This window comes from Girardinichthys multiradiatus, chromosome X (assembly GCF_021462225.1).
Source record: "Girardinichthys multiradiatus isolate DD_20200921_A chromosome X, DD_fGirMul_XY1, whole genome shotgun sequence".
Classification (NCBI taxonomy): domain Eukaryota; kingdom Metazoa; phylum Chordata; class Actinopteri; order Cyprinodontiformes; family Goodeidae; genus Girardinichthys; species Girardinichthys multiradiatus.
In genome coordinates, this window is record NC_061817.1 from 13,168,448 (window position 1) to 13,188,697 (window position 20,250).

The 20,250-nt window shown below is 41.5% G+C and overlaps 1 protein-coding gene across 2 annotated transcripts in view; it reads left to right on the forward strand.

Moving 5' to 3' along the window:
• Positions 1-19,819, forward strand: part of LOC124863178 (E3 ubiquitin-protein ligase SMURF2) — a 65,465-nt gene extending 45,646 nt beyond the window's left edge. For both annotated transcript variants that reach the window (XM_047357446.1, XM_047357447.1), the window contains 11 exons: positions 18-102; positions 4,611-4,769; positions 4,875-4,922; positions 8,439-8,640; positions 11,157-11,260; positions 11,789-11,903; positions 12,357-12,535; positions 12,661-12,919; positions 13,004-13,205; positions 15,288-15,363; positions 17,454-19,819. In XM_047357446.1, the coding sequence (XP_047213402.1) occupies positions 18-102; positions 4,611-4,769; positions 4,875-4,922; positions 8,439-8,640; positions 11,157-11,260; positions 11,789-11,903; positions 12,357-12,535; positions 12,661-12,919; positions 13,004-13,205; positions 15,288-15,363; positions 17,454-17,553 (1,529 nt within the window). In that variant the 3' untranslated portion in view covers positions 17,554-19,819. The remainder of the gene's footprint in view (positions 1-17; positions 103-4,610; positions 4,770-4,874; positions 4,923-8,438; positions 8,641-11,156; positions 11,261-11,788; positions 11,904-12,356; positions 12,536-12,660; positions 12,920-13,003; positions 13,206-15,287; positions 15,364-17,453) is intronic.
• The last annotated feature ends 431 nt before the right edge of the window (positions 19,820-20,250 follow it).

The following is a 20,250-nucleotide window of genomic DNA, read 5'->3' on the forward strand; positions in this document are numbered from 1 at the left end:
TTAATGTCTTCTCACAGAGCAAAGGACAACGCAGCAAGGTCAAGTTTACTTCCTCCACACTCAGACAGGTGTCAGCACATGGCATGACCCTAGGGTACCCAGGTATGATTTACACAGTCACCAATATTATTTTGTACATAATATTTTATATTTTCATTTAGCTCTTGAATAGTAAATGCAGGCATGTTTGAATAGGATTGTCTACACCAGCAGTTCTCATACTTGATGTTCAAAGGTCCAAATCGGATTTCCTATAGGTCTGGAACAATTTTTGTTGAGCTTTTTTTGCTAACATACAAACAGAGGAAATGGTCTACAACTGTTTGTTTTCATTTCAGTTCAATTCAGTTTTTTTTTACAGCACCAATTGAAAACACATATTGTCTCAAGGCACTTGACAAAATCATTTCAATTGAATCGTACAGATTTCAAGTCAGGTACATACATTCTAATTAATCCTAACTATCAAACAGTACAATCGGATTCAGTTTATTATTCAAATTGGTTAAAAGGTTGTCTATCTAAGGAAACCCAGCAGATTGCATCCAGTCACTGACTTGCAGCATTCACTCCTCCCAGATGAGGATGTAGAGACAGTGGACTGTCACTGGCATTGACTTTGCAGCAATCCCTCATACTGAGCATGCATGTAGCGACAGCGGAAAGGAAAACTCCCTTTTAACAGGAAGAAACCTCCAGCAGAACCAGGCTCAGTGTGAGTGGCCAGAGAGAACAGAGCAGAGACAGAAAAATAACACAGAAGCACTGATCCAGGAGTACTTTCTATGGGAAAGAAAAGTAAAACATTAATGGTTGTAGCTCCTTTAGTGGCTTCATCTTAGAGAGAAAGACAGCTAAGCAGATGAACTCTGAGTCAGTTTTCAAGTCTAGAGTATGAAAGAGAGCACATACAGTTAGTCACAGTAGAAGCTTAGCCAGTAGCTATGTCTAGGAGAGACGGGGTTAAACACTGAAAGACAGGACCAAGGGTATCATCTGTATAAGGTGAGCATTAAGTTGTTGGTAGCAGCATCTTGGCCGATGTCCCTCTCCAGGAAGGTGCCACAACTAAACACAGAGCCAGGCCAGATGTAGCTTCTAGGAAGAGAAAAAACAGAGAGAGAACATAGAGTTAAAAGCTGAAATAACAGCAAATAACGCAAAATTGGAGAGTAGTAGGAGAATGTAGCAGAGAGAGTGACAGTGGTCAATATGTTCTCCACCAGCCTAAGCCTATAGCAGCATAACTACAGAGACAGCTCAGGATAATCTAAGCCACTCTAACTATAAGCTTGATTAAAAAGGAAAGTTTTAAGTCTAGCCTTAAAAGTAGACAGGGTGTCTGCCTCACGGACTAAAACTGGGAGCTGGTTCCACAGGAGAGGAGCCTGATAACTAAAGGATCTGCTTCCCATTCTACTTCTAGAGACTCTAGGAACCACCAGTAAACCTGCAGTCTGAGAACAAAGTGCTCTGTTAGGAATATATGGAACAATCAGATCTCTGATGTATGATGGAGCTAGATCATTAAGGACTTTATATGTGAGGAGGAGAATTTTAAATTCTATTCTGGATTTACCAGGGAGTCAATGAAGGGAATCTAAAATAGATATGATCTCTCTTTTTAATTTTCATCAGAACTCTTGCTGCAGCATTTTGAATCAGCTGAAGGCTTTTAACTGCATTTTGTGGACATCCTGATAGTAAAGAATTACAATAGTCCAGCCTTGAAGTAACAAATGCATGGACTAGTTTTTCAGCGTCACTCCTGGACAGGATATTTCTAATTTTGGCAATGTTCTGGAGGTGAAAGAAGGAAATCCTAGAAACCTGTTTAATATAGGATTTAAATGACATGTCCTGGTCAAAAGTAACACCAAGGTTTTTTACTTTATTACCGGAGGTCAATTTAATGCCATCCAGGTTAAGTGATCGACTAAGCAATTTCTTTTTTAAAGACTCTGGTCCAAAGACGACAACTTGTGTCTTTAAAGTCATTATGTCTTCCAGACATGCCTGTAGTCTATCTAACTAGTTGGGCTCATCAGGATTTTTGGATAAATAAAGCTATCATCAGCATAACAGTGAAAAAGTATCCCATGCTGCATGATAATATTACCTATTTTTGACTGTAAAGTGTACCAAGTGTACGAAAGCATTTTATAATAAATCTTCAGAAAACCTGAGATGCATTTAAAGCTTTTGGATAGCTGTTAGATCCTAAATGTCTATCTGGTATTTATAAATTACTTTGTAATTAAAAAGGTAACCAGGTTCTTTACAATAAAAAAAAGAAAAACTCGGCTTGAATTGCATCAGCGTTACATGGTCTGGGATAGTGTTAGGGTTACTAACCATTAATGATGTTTAGGATTAACCAATTTTTGTCTACCCAGGTTTCTGGACAGTCTTCTTTGCTCCAGCAGGGGGTTGTCTGGGTTTTAATGCTGCTGTAATGTTCTAACAACACTTCCTCTAACATTTTATTAACATTGATTATCATCCATCTTTGCCAAAATCTTTGTTCATGAAAGAAAATCTCTGGTAATGAGCTTAACTCTGTGGCCTCTAGTTGGTCATTGCGAACCGAAAACATCCACAATCTCACACTCTCAAGCAGTATCTGACATCAGATTTATATCGTTTTGCTTTTCTTTTCTGCTGCCCAGTCATGAGCACTTCTACTGCTCCCTACTTTCCCTCGTCTCCCCCCTCGCCCTCTTTTCAGCATCGACTCTAATAATATTAAAACCTGTGACTTGCTGCCAGTTCACTGTTGGACTGATACGAGTGTCTGACCTCTGAGGCAATTCTGCTGCAGCATCACCGTGCAGTTTGACATCCTCCGTCTTGGAGTGTGGAAGGAGTTGCTATGATGTCACAATCGCACAATGGGACAGTCCTGTACGATTTTGTTAAAATTACACTGGGTGTTGGAAGCTTCTAGCTCACATAGCTTTTGTTTATTTAAAGGACTGTGTGACTCAACACATAGAGCAACAAAAAGTCTTCAGTAAACATGCGTCTGCTTAGGATCTTTGCACAGAGAGATATGGTAGGCTAACATTTACTTGATTCCTCTCTGTTTTGATATGACTTGTTGATGATTAGCCTTCAACGTCTTCTCTATCCCAATACATTCTCTCTTCTAATGTGAACATAAAAGGAAACGGTAAACTGACACATAGGCTATGTTCACACTGCTGGCCAGAGTCACCCAAATCCATCGTCCTTGCCCATATCTGACCCATGCCAGGTTTTTAACGACAATATAAACATCACAAAGCTTTTTTTAAAATTATTCCAATCAGACCCAGGCCACTTTAATATGTGGTCCTAAATCATATTACAGTTTAATGTTTTTTTTGAAAGCCGTCTCCGTCTGAACTGATATCATCTAACATTAACATCATTGCGTGTGACAGACTCATAATTTTCCGCCAATGGAGAAGGGACGTGGCAAGAATAAATATAAGCAATGGGATGAAACAAGCATGACAGATGCTGTGGCGGGTGGTCTATTTAATAATCACATGCTCATATTGTTTTATGGAGTTGAAGATTTCAGCTGCCTCTCTTTCTTCACTCTGTACAGACAAATGCTACTTACATGTGCATCAACATTATTTACAAACATCACAGTAGACATCGTTGATTGAGCTATCTATTATTTTGTCAGCTCCTATTTCACAACAAGTTCAGATCCAAACACAAACGTTGACGTGTGTAGCATCCATATTCTCTTCCATAAACACAGCAGGCTTTGATTGGGGTCACTTCTTCTTCTACACATGCCGGCTGTTGATTGTTCACAATGCACTCTGATGGTGGTCACATAAAAATTTTTATGCGACCAACCACCCAAAAAAAATAAAAAGTTGAGCATTAAGAGCTGCAGTCTAATCCTGCGACATTCCATGTTTTCCTATATCGAATTCCAGGATTATGTTTTCCTATTTTGCAACGTAGTAATCACTGTGCTCTTAAGAAGGGAGTGGACGTGGCTTAGATCGAGTTGCCTTAAAGTCCAGACTTGACTTTCAAAATTGCTTGTCTACATTTTCAATGCCCAGAACAAGATGTACCTATAGAAGGCTTATCCCTGACCCTCTTTTATTACTGTAACATCGAGGCTGATTATGCTGTGAGAAGACCCATGTCATATTACACTCCTTAACTGTGTACAAAAGCCCTGAAAGACGTTGGGATACATACCCAGTCGGTCTCACCCTGACCCTATCAGATGCTTCAGGCATGTGGGTCTTGTTGATTACTGTATTCCGAACGAATGTGCGTGCAAAATATCTGCTAATGCTTTTCAAGAACATGCCTCAGTGGGCTCCCTTTACATCGTCATAGCTCTGCTTTGGGTCTGCAGAAGTTAGCCTCAGTGCTACAAGCCTGCTGACATTTCTGAACCTTCTGCTCTGTGTTTCAATCTAACTGAAAGAGGCTGTGATCAGTAGTAATAATAAACATGAAAGGAAGAGAACAGATCAAAAAGGGGTTGCCAGACATCTTGGAGTTCAGTTGTTCAGTTAGCCTGAGCTTTTGTATGTTCTAAAATGTAAATCTGTTTTGCTGCTGTGTGCTCCTCTGTTGTATCTCAGAGACCTGAGCAATGTGAACTGTGAGGAACTTGGTCCTCTACCACCAGGATGGGAGATCCGGAACACCGCCACAGGGAGGGTTTACTTCGTTGACCACAACAACCGAACCACGCAGTTCACAGACCCACGCCTCTCGGCTAACCTGCATCTAGTTCTAAAGTGAGAGCTGTGCTTTTTCATTTAAACATCAGAAAAGCAAGTGATATCAAAAAATAGGTCATGAGATGAAAGATTTGTTTCATTTTTTGTATTTTGTGCCTTCAGTCCAAGTTCCAATGGTTCTCGAGGAGGCAGCGAGAGTCAAAACGTCAGGTAAGGATTGGGTTGTATGTCAGCAGTATGCTTTAAACACAGAGAGGAACATACACATGGTTAGACATCCATCACACACATAGTTACTTTACCTCCCTGTGAGTCCGTGTTTCACACTGGAGCACCGTGCCAATGTCTGTTCGCCACCTGTAGAGGTTCAGCCCTCAGTGTAGTCCTTCTGAGCAATTGCCCATAAGAATACACACACACAGACATGTATACATGGTACAGGCTTCCCACATCCTTTCTTTCCTCATGATAATTCAGAAATTCCTCAGCCCTACAGAGATTTTACTCATAAAAGCGTTTTAGCACACAATCCGTCACAAGGCTGCCTCTGGCCAGACATCAACTAGCCGACTGGAAACCAAGGCTGGTGTGTCTGTGGCTTAGGAGCGTCTTATGTCCAGGAAACAGAGCATAAGTCCTGTGCCCAAGTCAATGAATGAGCTGGATTTGTAAGTCTATACATGTAGATTTATGTGGATCGGTTCACACGTGTGTGCTTGGCATTTGTCTGCATGATTGAATGCTCAGTGTGAAAGTTTCTTCCCTTGTGCAGCTGAATCACACACTTATATCTGTTTAATTGGGATTTTATCTGGTAGACCAACACAACGTAGCACACCATTGTAAAGTGCAAAATGATACATGGTTATAAAACGGTTTTGTAAATGATAATCTGAGAAGTGTGGTGTACATTTGTATTCACCCTACTTTACTTCGATCCCCCTAAAAACAATCCAGTGCAACCAATTGGCTTCAAAAGTCGTCTAAATACAAGTTATTGGAGTCCAGCTGTGTGTAATCTATTCTCAATATGAATACAGTTGATCTGTAAAGACCCTTTCATCAGCATTTTAGGAGACGAAGCAAATATGTGGAAGAAGGTGCTCTGGTCAGATGAGACTAAAATTAAACTTTTTGATGTACATGCAAAACACTATTTGTGGTGGGAAAACTAGCCTCCTGAACACACCATGAACACTATGTAAAATGGTGGTGGCAGCATGATGTTTTGGGGATGCTTTTTTCAGGAAGGACAGGGAAGTTGGTCAGAGCTAAATACAGAGTAATCCTGGAGGAAAGGCAGTTGGAGGCTGCAAAAGACCTAAGATTGGGCCAACATTACACCCACTACAGTGGATTCTTTAAGATCAAAGCATTTTCATGTATTTGGTCCAGTCAAAGTCCAATCCTGAGTCCAATTGAGGCTCTGTGGCAGAAGTATTTTGCAAAGAGTGGGCTAAAGATTCAGTCTGCAGATGTACAAAGCTGGTAGAGACCATGACCTGCAGCTGTAATGGCAGCGAAGATTTATTCTAGAAAGTATTGACTCAGGGAGGAGAAATACACATGCACGGTTCACTTTTTTGTATAAAAAGAAAAGAAAACCCTGCATCATTTTGTCTTCTGCTTCCAAATTACACACTACTTTGCTTTGCTGTATCACATAAAATAGCAGTGAAATATGTTAAAGTTTGTCTCAGTATGGGTCCCAGCTCCAATATTTAGGATCTGGTAGTTTGCTTTCCTTTGTGCCACAAGAAAAACTGTAGACAAAAACCTTTACACCTCTGTGTGTTTTCTTTCTATGTTTTCTTTTTGGGTTTACTGCACGCTCTTTTATTCCCCAGTTTCAGTCTGGAGGAAATGTCTTACCTCAACAATATCATAATGTCTTGTGAAGAATATTAAACTTGAGCCTGAGAGTTGGAAATCTTGATAGAATTTAACTGGAACCTGCATCAGTCCTTACCGTTTATATTAACTGTGCCTAATATTATCTGTTGCCTTTTCTGTTTAGTTTCAGAGCTAACTTTGAAGTGACTCTCTAGCTTGTGACAAACATCTGGAAAGTATATCAGTCCTCCTGGTTCTCTGTCAAGACATCTGCCTTTTATCAGCCCAGAGATTATAGACATTTTCACCTCTCATGTGCCGTCATCCCACAAAAATGTCAGATATATATAATGTCCATCAAAGTTACAGTTTATAGCTCTGCATGGTTTTGGTTAAGAAGTCCCTGTGCTGTTGCTGTCTTGTTGAATCCAGGCTGCCTTTCTGGTTGAGGTCAGTGTCCAATAGGTAACTGAATCCATGTCTGCTTTTAGGACCTGGCTGCAGGGCTGCCTTTGTGTACCGTCACATGAGAAAAAGACGTCTATTTGGAGACATTTGTGATTGATCAAATTGTGCTATTCTTTGGGGATAAAAAAAGAGAGTGCCTTCAAGTTACATGTTCCAGTCATGCTCATCAATAAGCAACTGGAAAGTGAACAGAGAGTTGCAGGGAGTGCAGCTATGAGAGACGGAGCAGCAACATTTGTTTTATGGGTGAACGCGCAGAAAGAGAGAGATGCTCCGTGCCTCCGCTCATCTCCTCCCACTCTAAGAGCGGTCTGCCGTGTTTGGGTGCTGTCAGCAGAGTGCCCTTCCTGCCTCCCGTCCCCTTTTCGGTCTAGTCAGCAGGAAATAAAGGGATTCATGAGGAGGTCTCGAGCATCCTATGGGGCCATGTGGCTTTCTAGGATAGCAGGAAGTGATTAGATTCTGCTGTACAGACCCCAGAAACCAAATGTTGGGACTTTGATCTAGAGAAATGGCCACTGTGGTAAAGTGTAATGCATTTTGCTGGATCGGTGGATATATTAACGTCTAAACCAACTCTTTACAACTGGGTCCTGTCTGAAGGTCATTTATTACCACTTCCAGTTAGTTTGTTGTTCCTATTTAACAACAGCTGCATAGTTTATTTAAAAACCTTTCCTGTAGGCATGAAATCAGGAATCAGTGCCAGCATAGTGTAGCCATGCCAATGGAAAATGCTTTAGTTTATCTGTTCAACCATAAACTCGAATATTTATTAGAGTATCACAAAGTCAAATTGGACCATGTTTAGTCTCTAGGAGTTAAGAGTATGAGTTGCCCCCTGCTGGTTATTATAAATAATGCATGCTTTGAAAGTCTATTATAGTACCTTGCGGCTTTTACAGTGTGTGAATACAATCTACTTTATTAACACACGTCAGTTACATTAATTCAATTAGATTTCACTTGGCAAAAGATATAATATACATCACAATAAAAATTTTAATTGGCACTCATTTTCTTTTCCTTTTGAGAATTATAATTACATGGGGAAAAACCCAGGGAATCCAGTAGATTCAGCATTACTTTAAGCAACCTCTGACCAAAAAGGAATTTCTTACCTTTTAAAACAAAAAACATGGATAAATGATGAATGTTTAATCTTGGTTAAGCTCTGTTTTAACTTGATCGTATGAAGAAAATTGGTTTTATTTGAAAGTAGCAGTGCAGGTTAGAGGTTGCCGCTTTTCATGCTTATATTCCCCAAAATGTACATTAGTAAAAATGACAGATTCTTTTTTAATCTTCTTATGTTGGGTGTCTTATCTTTTTTTCACAAGCATTAACATTTTTCTCCCTTGTCTTGTCCATTTCTTTCCCTGCCTGGTGTCCTTTGCGTCTCTGGGTTTCTCTTGTGGCTTGCAGTCGTCAGAACCAGACAAAGGATCAGGCCCAGCAGGCTCTGGTGTCCCCCGGTCAGCTCCCGGAAGAGGCAGAGTGTCTCACCGTGCCCAAATACAAGAGAGACCTCGTTCAGAAGCTTAAGATCCTGCGTCAGGAACTGTCCCAGCAGCAGCCTCAGGCCGGCCACTGTCGCATCGAGGTGTCCCGCGAAGAGATCTTTGAGGTCAGCATATCATCTAGACCTTCCAAAGCATGCCTGTTATATGCTATATTCACAAAGTAGTGCACACAGTGCCTTGTAAAAGTGTTTATACCCCTGGGCCTTGTCACATTTTGTCACATGGCATCCACAAACTAAATTATTGTGTTCGTACCAGCACAGAATAGGACATACTGTTGTGGACGGAAAATGATGAATAGTTTTGAAATTTAAAATAACAAACTAGAAAGTGAGGTGAACATTTACATTAAGCCCCCCTTGAGTCAGTACTATTCAAAACACCTTCCAGTGCAACAACAGTTACAAGTGTTTTGACGTATGTTGCTACCAGCTTTGTAAAGACTTCACGTTTTGACCATTTTCTTTGCAAAATGGTTTAATCTTAGTCAGATAAGATAGTTTCCATCAACTCCAGCTTCCCTTTGTCTGCTGAAGAAAACTATCCCTACAGAATGATGCTCTGACCACCAGGTTTCACTCTGGGGATGGTGTGCTCAGGGTGATGCACTGTTACTTTTCCCCATCTCATAGTGTTTTTTCCATAGAAGGCTAAGTTATTAAATTGTGGTCTAATCTTAACTGAGCACCTTCATAAACACATGTTCCTTCTTGCACCTTTGACCATAAAGGCCAGCTTTGTGTAGTTCAAGATTGATAGTTATTTAATTCTCTCACCTGAGCTGTGGATCTGTGCAGCTCCTCCAGAGTTACCATGTGCTGCTTCTCTGATTAATGCTTTCCTTGCCCTGCCTGTCAGACAGTGATCTGTGAGATGCACTGTCCGCTGTGTTCCTTGGTCTTCATGATGCTCTTTGTTCTCTAATGTTCTCTAACAAACCTTTGAGGCCTTCACAGAACAGCTGGGTTTATACAGAGAATAAACGGCACACAGGTGAATCAGATGGATGTAGTCCTCTAAAAATAAAGAAATGTTTGTTTTAGTTTTAAGTTCATTTTCCCATTATTGCTAATAAATGTGTCTTTTAGACAGAGCAACCAGTTTTTGTTGTCTGTGTACCTCCAAAGACTTGCCAGTCATCTTAAACTATTCTTCTCCTCCCCTGCTCCTCTTTACGTTCTCCACTAAAGGTCGGTGCCCCACGCTGTCTAACTGTGAGAACGTTTCTCTCCCTCATTGTTATCTATGATGTGTGAAGGTAACTCTGCTCCAAATCTAAACCAGACCTCTAGTTTATGAAAAGTATTTTCTCAGTGGGGGCAGTGTTTTTTTTTTTTTCTCTCTGCATCTAGGAGGTGCAGGGCCTTGAACAGAACAACACCACCTGCAACAGACTGCATGACCCTCATAAAATACGCGCTGGAATGTGCTGGAACAGCCGCATCTGTCAATCTGAGCGAAGACATTTTTGTTGGCTGATCTTAACATTTGTGAGGGTGGGAGGATAGTGGGGTGGGTGTGGGTGGGGTTATAGCAGGTCTTAAGGGTTCAGACAGACATATCTGCATAGCTTCTCCAGAACAATTCAAGCAGTAAATTATGCCTCTATAGAAAACTCTTTGGTGATGTCTCGATGTTTATTTTTAAAGAGTAGATAAGACATTCCCATTTCTCCCACAACACCCATGAGTTTGTCTGCTCCATCCTGAAGGTATGATGGAGCCTGGCAGAGGAAGAGGCAGTGTTGTTAGAGTCTTAAACTTGTGTTTGTTGTACCTGCCTCTAATCAACTTATAGTGAAGCCTCCTTAGTAACGATGTAAGCTGTTTGCACGTGAGGTGAACACAGGCAGAGGCGGAGATCTTGCAGCCTCAAAGTAGAGTTAAAAAAATTAAAAGTGCTGTTGATACGGTACCGTAACTTTCTTGTTTCTTATGCCCCTTTTCCCTAGTCCCTACTCAGCACGGTTTGGTACAGCTCTACTCGCTTTTTAGGCTTTTCCATTAGTAATCATTAATATTTTAATATTTTCCAGCAGTGTACGGCAAGAGGCAGGGTACACCCTGGATAGGGCGCCAGTCCATCGCAGGGCAACACAGAGACACACAGGACGAACAACCATGCACACACACATTCACACCTAAGAGTAATTAATAGAGACAAGTTAACCCAAAAGTCAGACTGTGGCCAGAGCACCTGGAGAGAACCCAAGCATGCACAGGGAGAACATGCAAAACTCCATGCAGAAGACCCGCCAGCCGGGATTTGAACTGAGGACCTTCTTGCTGCAAGGCAATAGTGCTACCAACTCCAACACCTTGCAGCCTTTTATCTTTTATTTTATTTCCTCTAAAGTTTGTATATTTATACTTAATATCTGTATGCTGCGAGCGTGTGTAACCAAAGTCAAATTCCTTGTGTACACAATCTTGACCAATAGAGCTGATTGATTGTGAGCTGATCTGTGCCTTACAGAAGGACGTGCATCACCGTCTGGTCAGTTAGAGAAGTTGAATCCTTGGCTCAGTGTGACCATCGCTTTATCCCTTTACAAGGACTAAAAGAGATTTTTCTTTGATATTTGACTGAGTTTGATGAGGCGTGTCTGTCTGTCTTACAGGAGTCATATCGGCAGGTGATGAAGATGAGGCCAAAGGACCTATGGAAACGGTTAATGGTGAAGTTCAGAGGTGAAGAAGGCCTCGACTATGGAGGAGTAGCCAGGTGAGCAGGGCCAATAGTTACAACCTTTTTAATGTTGTTTTTTTGCCTGTTATAGCCAAGTAATTGGTCTGAACAGGCATTGCTCCATCATATCATATACAGTGGCTTGTAGACGTATTCACACCACTTGACATTTTGTTTCAGACCGACCACAAGCTTCAGTGTATTCTACTGGCATGGTCTGGGATAGAACAACACAATGTAGAGCAACACTTTGGAGTGGAAGGAAAATTATACTTGTTTTACAAAATGTTTCACAAATAACAATCTGAAAACTGTGGTGTACATTTGTATTCAAGTCCCTTTACTCTTGATACTCATACATAAAATTCAGTGCTACCAATTACCTTTATCAGTCCCCTTGATCAATTAATAAAGTGGAAGTGAAAGAAAGCCATAAGAAGTCCTGTTTGAATATTTCCTCCACTTCTCACACTTGTACTAGGTTTTACATGCCACTGTGAGTATATTTTCTCACCTCCATCACTTTCACCACCTAATGTGCACCCTACTTTTTGTACTCTGCAGGGAATGGCTCTATCTGCTGTCGCATGAGATGCTGAACCCATACTACGGCCTGTTTCAGTACTCCCGCGATGACATCTACACACTGCAGATCAACCCGGATTCTGCTGTAAATCCTGTAAGTTACACACTGGTAAACATGGCTGTGATAAAAACGGCAGAAACAGCAGCTTCCAGAATTGGTTCCCCTCAGATTTATCTTTTTTAGATGTTCCTTTATACCATTTGAACCAGCTCAGTGTAAAAACTAACCTTTTGAAGCTATTAAAGCAAAACTTTTAAAAAATATCTTTTTGAGTAGTCACTGGCATTGATGAAAAATAATTGAATACCATGCTGGAAATGTGCAACTTTAATCAAACACCTTTCATCAAAGGTAGATCCGACACTATCAGAGGCCACATAATATTTTATCTTTCACGTTTTTATCAACAGTTTCCATTAGACCATTGAACTGCAGCTTTCTGTTTAGTTGAAATGATCGTGTAAAACAATGTCTGCATTACTGTATGCATAACATGCATCCTGTTTTATATTAAAAGTAAAACAATAATTTTTTTTCTCCTTGCAGGAGCATTTGTCGTACTTTCACTTCGTCGGCCGCATTATGGGGATGGCTGTGTTCCATGGCCACTACATTGACGGGGGTTTTACTCTGCCCTTCTACAAACAGCTGCTGGGTAAACCCATCACCCTGGATGACATGGAGTCTGTAGATCCTGACCTGCACAACAGCCTGGTTTGGATCCTGTAGGCGTCCTTTGTAACTCAAACATGTCTAGACCATCACAACATATTTCTCAGGGTTTTACTCAGTGTTTGTTTTTCAGTACATATCCTTTTAATAATGATTTTGAATGTGATTCTGCCACCAGGGAAAATGACATTACAGGTGTGCTGGACCACACCTTCTGTGTAGAGCACAATGCGTATGGAGAAATCATCCAGCATGAACTCAAGCCGAATGGTAAAAGCATCCCTGTCACACAGGACAACAAGAAGGAGTATGTCCGCCTCTACGTCAACTGGCGCTTCCTGCGAGGCATTGAAGCCCAGTTCTTGGCCCTGCAAAAGGGCTTTAATGAGGTCATCCCTCAACACCTGCTCAAAGCTTTCGATGAGAAGGAGCTGGAGGTACTTCGGTTTTCTTCTCCATAAGTTTTTCTCATCGCGTGGCTTCTTTTAATCCATCACACTAAACGGTATCTCTACCTGTAGCTGATCGTCTGCGGCCTGGGTAAAATCGACATCAACGACTGGAAGTCCAACACGCGGCTGAAGCACTGCACTCCGGACACCCACATTGTTAAATGGTTCTGGAAAGCTGTAGAGTCTTTCGACGAAGAGCGCAGAGCCCGACTGCTGCAGTTTGTCACAGGTTCCTCCAGAGTTCCTCTGCAAGGTTTTAAGGCCCTTCAAGGTAATTCACACCGCATACATAAAATATATAGCTATTCCAGGTTTAGATGGAGATGGAAAAAGAAAATAAAAATATATTTTGAGAATTTATTTCCTATCTCTTTGTCTAAAAGTTGTTTCCATACATCCAACCATCCATACCTCCAACCATCCTAGAGTTTTCCCATCTATTTTTTTTTATCCATCCTCCCACCAATAAATCTCTATCCATTAACCCTTCCATCTTTCCGTGTGTCTATTCTTCTGTCCGTTCATCCGTATATCTATCTTGTGACAGTTTGTGGTCTTTTCTGGTTCCACATTCAAAACCTTCCTGCTGTTTGCCATAAATTTGTGGAGAAGTTTTCTTTTTATGTTAAAAAAGGGTTAAAAAGGACTGAGACTTTTTTTTATACATGAAATATGTTAAAAAACTCTGGTTGAAATTGTGGGAAAATGTTAATTAGTTTGGATCACAAGTGTACAGAGTTGAAGAGATGTAGCTCTAAGACGCACTGTCGAGGATGTGCACTGAGAAGTGTTTGGCTCCCTGTGTGCATCTGTGTCTCTGGGTTGTTGTGATCCGGGATGAACCCTCCGTCTGAGCGTACTACTGTGGTTCAGTGGGTCCATCCTGGCAGACAGGTCTGACCAGACACAGAGCGCCCAGGCTTTGATGAGTACAAGGTGATCCACTGGCAGATAGTACCCTTCAGCACCTCGTGTAACACGATCATCTTTTCTTGGGCCAAACATCACAAACTTAAAAGGTCTCCCAAATAAAGTAGGACTTCAGTGGATTGACATGAAGCAAGTTAATGGGGAGATCTGGAGGTAGATAAATGCAAGAACTTAACAGAATCATCTTCATACAGTGTCTCGTGGTCATGCCTCTTAAGCTTTTTCACATTCAAAAAAGAAAGACACATATTCAGCCTTTTTTAATCTGATACCCATAATGCAATTGTGTGCAACCTAAGCTGAAAGACAAGGAAAGCATTCACCAGAGAAGCAGCCAATTGTAACTCTGGATGAGTTGCACAGATCCACAGCTTGGGTTGGGTGATCTGTTGGCTACACAAATATTAACCGCACACTCCACAATTCTGGTCTTCTATGGAGGCATTGCTAAAACGTTAAGGAGGGCTGTTTGCATTATACCACAAGCCATGTAAGGGGGGGTCAGTAAACATGTGGAAGAAGGCTGAACGTTTTGAAGCTGTCCATTATGCTGAACACATTATCCCCAGGGTGAAACATGATGATGGCAGCATCGTGCTGTGTGGATGCGTTTCTTTACCAGAGACAGGGAAGCTGCTCAGTTGATGCAAGAATATCAGAACGTGCAGAAGCAAAATCCCAGGAACATTTCTTGAGGTTTTTGGTTGTAACGTTAAAAGGTTCAAATGCTATGAAAGCTTTTAAAGGGTGTATATTGTAGCAGAATAAAGCCATTTGTTCTTAGACACCATAGATGATTCTGGAGAATGTTGGTATATTTAATACGTTTTATGTTTTATTGACCAAGTCCTGTTTTTGTTCGTAATTAAGTGGGATGTAATTATTATTTCTGTTATCACTGCCAGTGTATACTATGGCTTTTACTTGCCTCACGTAAATGTCAGCATAAATATTTGCATTTCTATCAAATAATCATCTTTGTTTTTGCTTAAACTGATCAACTTTATTTAGTTTAAAGTGTAGACTGAAGGTTTATTGGGTGGATAGAGAGACACACATACTTCATAGTGCCTATAGGCTGATTTACAAAATGTATCTGTTGAACTGATGTTAATTATACTATACAGTTAAGGCATTACTCAGACAAATAGTTTTTCGATATTAAGATGATCTTTTTCCTTGTTTGGTGACTGTTGTTTTGTGTCGAGCTTATCACACAGATGGAAGGTGAGGATGTGCAAAGGCTGCTCTGGTGGTTTATTCTGCAAACATAAATGCTTCGCTAATTAATCCAATAAACCCAAACACAGTAACAGTGTGGTGTTTATATTTCTTGAGTTTTTGAGTTGGAAGTCACATAAATCCACAAACTGAAGAAGTTATTATTTTTTAAATATTTCTCTAAAAATGATTTCCTTTGCAGGTGCTGCTGGACCACGACTCTTCACTATACACCAGATTGATGCCAGCACGAACAACCTGCCCAAAGCCCACACCTGGTGAGGCAAACGTCTGTTTTATAACAGTTTCTGGTCATCTGACACATTTAAGATTGATTAAAGGAGGTATACTAAATAGGGACATAGAGCTCTCTCCACATTGTCGGCACCCAAAGACCATGGAGACTTGTAGATGGAAAAATGCCTTAAAAATAATCATTGCAGCATAACGTCGTTCTGAAAAATTGAGAAAATACCAGCCTTTGATTTTGGTATACCCGTACTCGTCGTCTTCCTCTTTATCCGGGACCGGGTCGCGGGGGCAGCAGACTCAGCAGAGACGCCCAGACGTCCCTCTCCCCAGACACCTCCTCCAGCTCCTCCAGGGGGAGCCCAAGGCGTTCCCAGGCCAGCCGAGAGACATAGTCCCTCCAGCGTGTCCTGGGCCGTCCCCTGGGCCTCCTCTCGGTGGGACGTGCCTGGAACACCTCCCGAGGAAGGCGTCCAGGAGGCATCCGGTATAGATGCCCGAGCCACCTCAACTGGCTCCTCTCGATCTGGAGGAGCAGCGGCTCTACTCCGAGCTCCTCCCGGATGGCCGAGCTCCTCACCCTATCTCTAGGGGAGTGCCCGGCCACCCTACGGAGGAAGCTCATTTCAGCCGCTTGTATGCGGGATCTCGTTCTTTCGGTCATGACCCAAAGTTCATGGCCATAGGTGAGGGTAGGAACGTAGACCGACCGGTAAATCGAGAGCTTCACTTTTCGGCTCAGCTCTCTCTTCACCACAACAGACCGGCACAGCGCCCCCATTACCCTTTTCCGGTCAAGAACCATGGCCTCGGACTTGGAGGAGCTGATCGCCCCAGTGCATGCTGTAGGTCTTGGCTAGAGGGGGCCAGCAGGATCACGTCATCTGCAAAAAGAAGAGACGAAATCCTCTGGTCCCCAAACCAGACCCCCTCCGGCCCTTGGTTGCGTCTAGAAATCCTGTCCATAGAAGTTATGAACAGGACCGGTGACAAAGGGCAGCCCTGCCAGAGTCCAACATGCACCGGGAACAGGTCCGACTTAGTGCCGGCAATGCGGACCAAACTCCTGCTCCGCTCGTACAGGGACCGGATGGTCCCTAGTAAAGGGCCCCCGATTCCATACTCCTGGAGCACCCCCCACAGGGCATCACGAGGGACACAGTCGAATGCCTTCTCCAGGTCCACAAAACACATGTGAACCGGTTGGGCAAACTCCCATGAACCCTCAAGTACCCTGTAGAGGGTATAGAGCTGGTCCAGTGTTCCACGGCCGGGACGAAAACCACACTGCTCCTCCTGAAGCCGGGGTTCGACTATCGGTCGGACTCTCCTCTCCAATATCCAGACGTAGGCCTTACCAGGGAGGCTGAGGAGTGTGATCCCCTTGTAGTTGGAACCCACCCTTCTTATGAAGGGGGACCACCACCCCAGTCTGCCAGTCCAGAGGCGCTGTCCCCGACCGCCACGCAATGTTGAACTGTGGTATATTCATTGGAAAAAATCCCATCTTTAAACAACACTGCTTTTTACAGATCAGCTGTGCCGTACTCTGTTGGCACCCACAGCAATTCCTACAAAATAATTGAATCTGAAACATTTTTTAATTTATACTTTACTTATTTTACATCAATCAGAGTTTCTGGTAAGTAGTAACCCACGTCCTTGGAGTATTTATATGAACTTACTGCGATGTTGAGACCTGAACCAGAAACCTGAAAACTGGTCTTCATGGGGTTCAGCTTGATGATGTCCAAATCTTTAGATAAACCTTCTTCTGTGGCTCTCAGTCTTCAGACATTAATCCTTTGGAAACTGTGGGTTGAGCCAAAGAGAACATAGAGAGGAGGCAGAACTCTGGACGATTTATAGAGATCGTCCAAAGAGGAATGGTCAAAAATTTCTCTCTATGTTTGCTCCAATGTTGCGAAAGCTTAAGAGAAGACCAAACGGCTCGTGTGAGATGCTGCAGAAATAAAAAGCAGAGTTTTTTTTAAGACTTTCACCTCTTTCACAGCAGTGCCCATAAGGCGCTGTCATTCTTGCTTGCAATTTATGTCAAAATGGAGTCTCAAACTCGTTTGGACTGATTTTCCTTGTATCCCGTTCTTTTTCTCCCCAGCTTTAACCGAATCGACATTCCTCCCTATGAAAGCTATGACAAATTGTATGACAAGTTACTTACTGCCATTGAAGAGACGTGTGGCTTTGCTGTGGAGTGAATAACCGACGCCCGCAAAACTCAACAACAACCAGAAGCTACTGGGTTTGACCTTAACACGCCACCGACTACAGAACAAGTCATTCAGTCTGGGCCGAGGTGAAAGGGGCTCATACTCTGACATGTAGCCAAACTAAAAGGGAAGGACACCAGAAAAGGGGTTGTTTATAAACCCTCTTCCCTTAAAATCATTGTTTTTTAATCATTGAAAAGGATTTTTCCGGCTGCTGATAACTCTGACTATTTACTAACTTGTGGAACCTTCAGATTTTGCTGGCTCTTCTTTTTTTTCAAATTCATTTTAGCATTTAATAATAGACCTTTTTCTCCATGTAGCAATGCTTCATTTTACCAAGCAGAACACGAGCTCTGTCCGCTCTGAAACAAAAATCACATTTAACGGAATGATTTGTTTGCTGCAAGCAGGGATTTATACAAGTATTTGACAACCGCCTGGAAACGCTAAATCTGGATGCAGAGTGAGCATAATTGGAGCCCCGAAGCGATCCCACCGGGGGCCATCGGTGTTGCCAAGGAGGTGACGTGTGTGCAGATGAGAAGGCAAGGCTTGATACTGAGCTGCAACTGACTATTTACAACCTTCTCCAAAGACAGAATCAGGGACCTGCGCTCCTTGAAACCCCGATTCCCACATTTAAGAGCTGGTTGTGTTTGAAAATGAGTAAATGAATGAATCACTTGAAATGTGATATTTTTGTATATTGGGGGAAAAACAATGAGAAACAATAAAATTCTATGTAATATATATAATTTATTGCTATTATGTTCCAGAAACCCCTTTTTCACTGTCTCCGAAACAAACAAAATGTCACCCGTTATTATTTAAGTTATAGAAGCCAGTTTGTGGAAGCAGACGTAAGCTTGGCTGAATCTCATGAAAGTATAATGTGGGTTATTGTGACAGAATCTCTACTACCTTGTCTTAAAGGCAAAAAAAATCACCAAATGTCTGAGTGCCATAATCATTTTGAAGTAAATAATCTTTGCAAACATTTACCTGACCCTTTAAAATCTACCGATTCTTTTATTATTTTTATTATTATTTCCATCTTGGGGCTTTATATTTTGGTGTGATGAGCAGTCATTTGTAGCTGGGCTATATTCATGCAACTGGCAGCAATCTTAAAAGTATTGTCTCAGAAGAGCACAGAGTTCATCATTATCTGCTTCGTGCTTCCTCCATGTTAGACGAAAAGGAAGAAACCTCTACTACCTTTCAGCCACGTGGTGCTAAATACCATTTACTTTGATATATAATAGCAAACCTTTTCACTGACACACTACTGCTTAAAGTGCACATGCCTCTACTCATGCTTACACCTGTTTTGTTGGCTACAGGAGGTCCACCTGGCCACATTCTCAGGAGCTGCCATATGTAGTGTGTAATATTTAAAACTAATGCTGGCCATTTGTCTTGATTCTTATCAACGTTAGAAGATTAAAATGGTGTTTTGCATTCATATTTTCACAGCAGACAAATAACATTATCCATAAGCAGTACTCATTTAGTTTTTATTTTGCATGTGTCCATTTGTGCTTTGGCTTGAAAGTTGACTGAATGAGACGAACTCATGATTCAGTCCTATCTAGGATGTTTTGTTGTGGTTTTACAGTTAAAAATAAGTTTCTTGAATGTCTTTATAAAGATGCTGCCTGTTGAGCAATCTCTAAGACCGTGGACTGTTCTGATCATTTCCATATACTTAAAAGGAATCTTTTACAAATGTTTGCAAAGTGAAAAGTGTCCTCAGATGGTGCTTTGTACAGTAATGAGATATTGTTGATATATGTGGATCAAGCAAAGTGTAATTTATCTTTAACTTAAGTCGATTTTTTTTTTTTTTTTTGTTCAATTACGATCTGCAAAGAGGAATTGCACACAAACAAGATGAGGTTGCTGTGAGTATTTAATGGTGATGTCTGCAGCAGATATTAATTCACCCTTTTTTTTTTGAGTCCAGTGCACAAGCTGATCCCAGCGGATCACCAAACTTTCTGTTCTACACTACATGGCTAAACCACCCCACCCCCATCCCCTGTTCACTTTTAATTAAAAGGTCAAAGTTAAAAGATGTTATGTTTTGTTTTTTCTGCCAAACAACCTGATCCACTAGCAGGACTATATTACTCATAGCCAACTGATGCAATTTTATGTATGTTAACACTCATTTTGTAAGAGTATCTTATTTTTGTGTGTAATTAGTTCTAATTAAACTTGCCTTTGTCTAACATTGTAAGGCCTTGTACAACATGTCCTGTCTTTTCTTTGGCTCCTTTTGTTCCAAGAGTGCATAAACAGTTTATGCTCAATGTGCTTAACAAAGGGTATAATTGGCGTGCCATTACATCTATATAGCACATGGTCCCTTCTACTCAGTTTGTACTCACTGATACCCATCCAGGTTTAAAAGTCAGGTAGACGGTGTCAAGTAAAGCTTTTGTTTCATCAATATGCATCTAGGTTAGCAAAGGTTAAACTGTGCTTCCACACAATAGTTAGACAAACGTATCATTTTCATACCATAATTTAAAGCTTTTGGTCGAAAAATTAGTATGAAATGAAAATCTAGGTTTATGGAGTCAAAAAAATTCCCGGGAATATATACGGGTTATTTTAGTTGATTTTCTTTTGTGAGTTTAAAGATCTTTTAGGGGAAGTGGTAACCAATACGAAGAC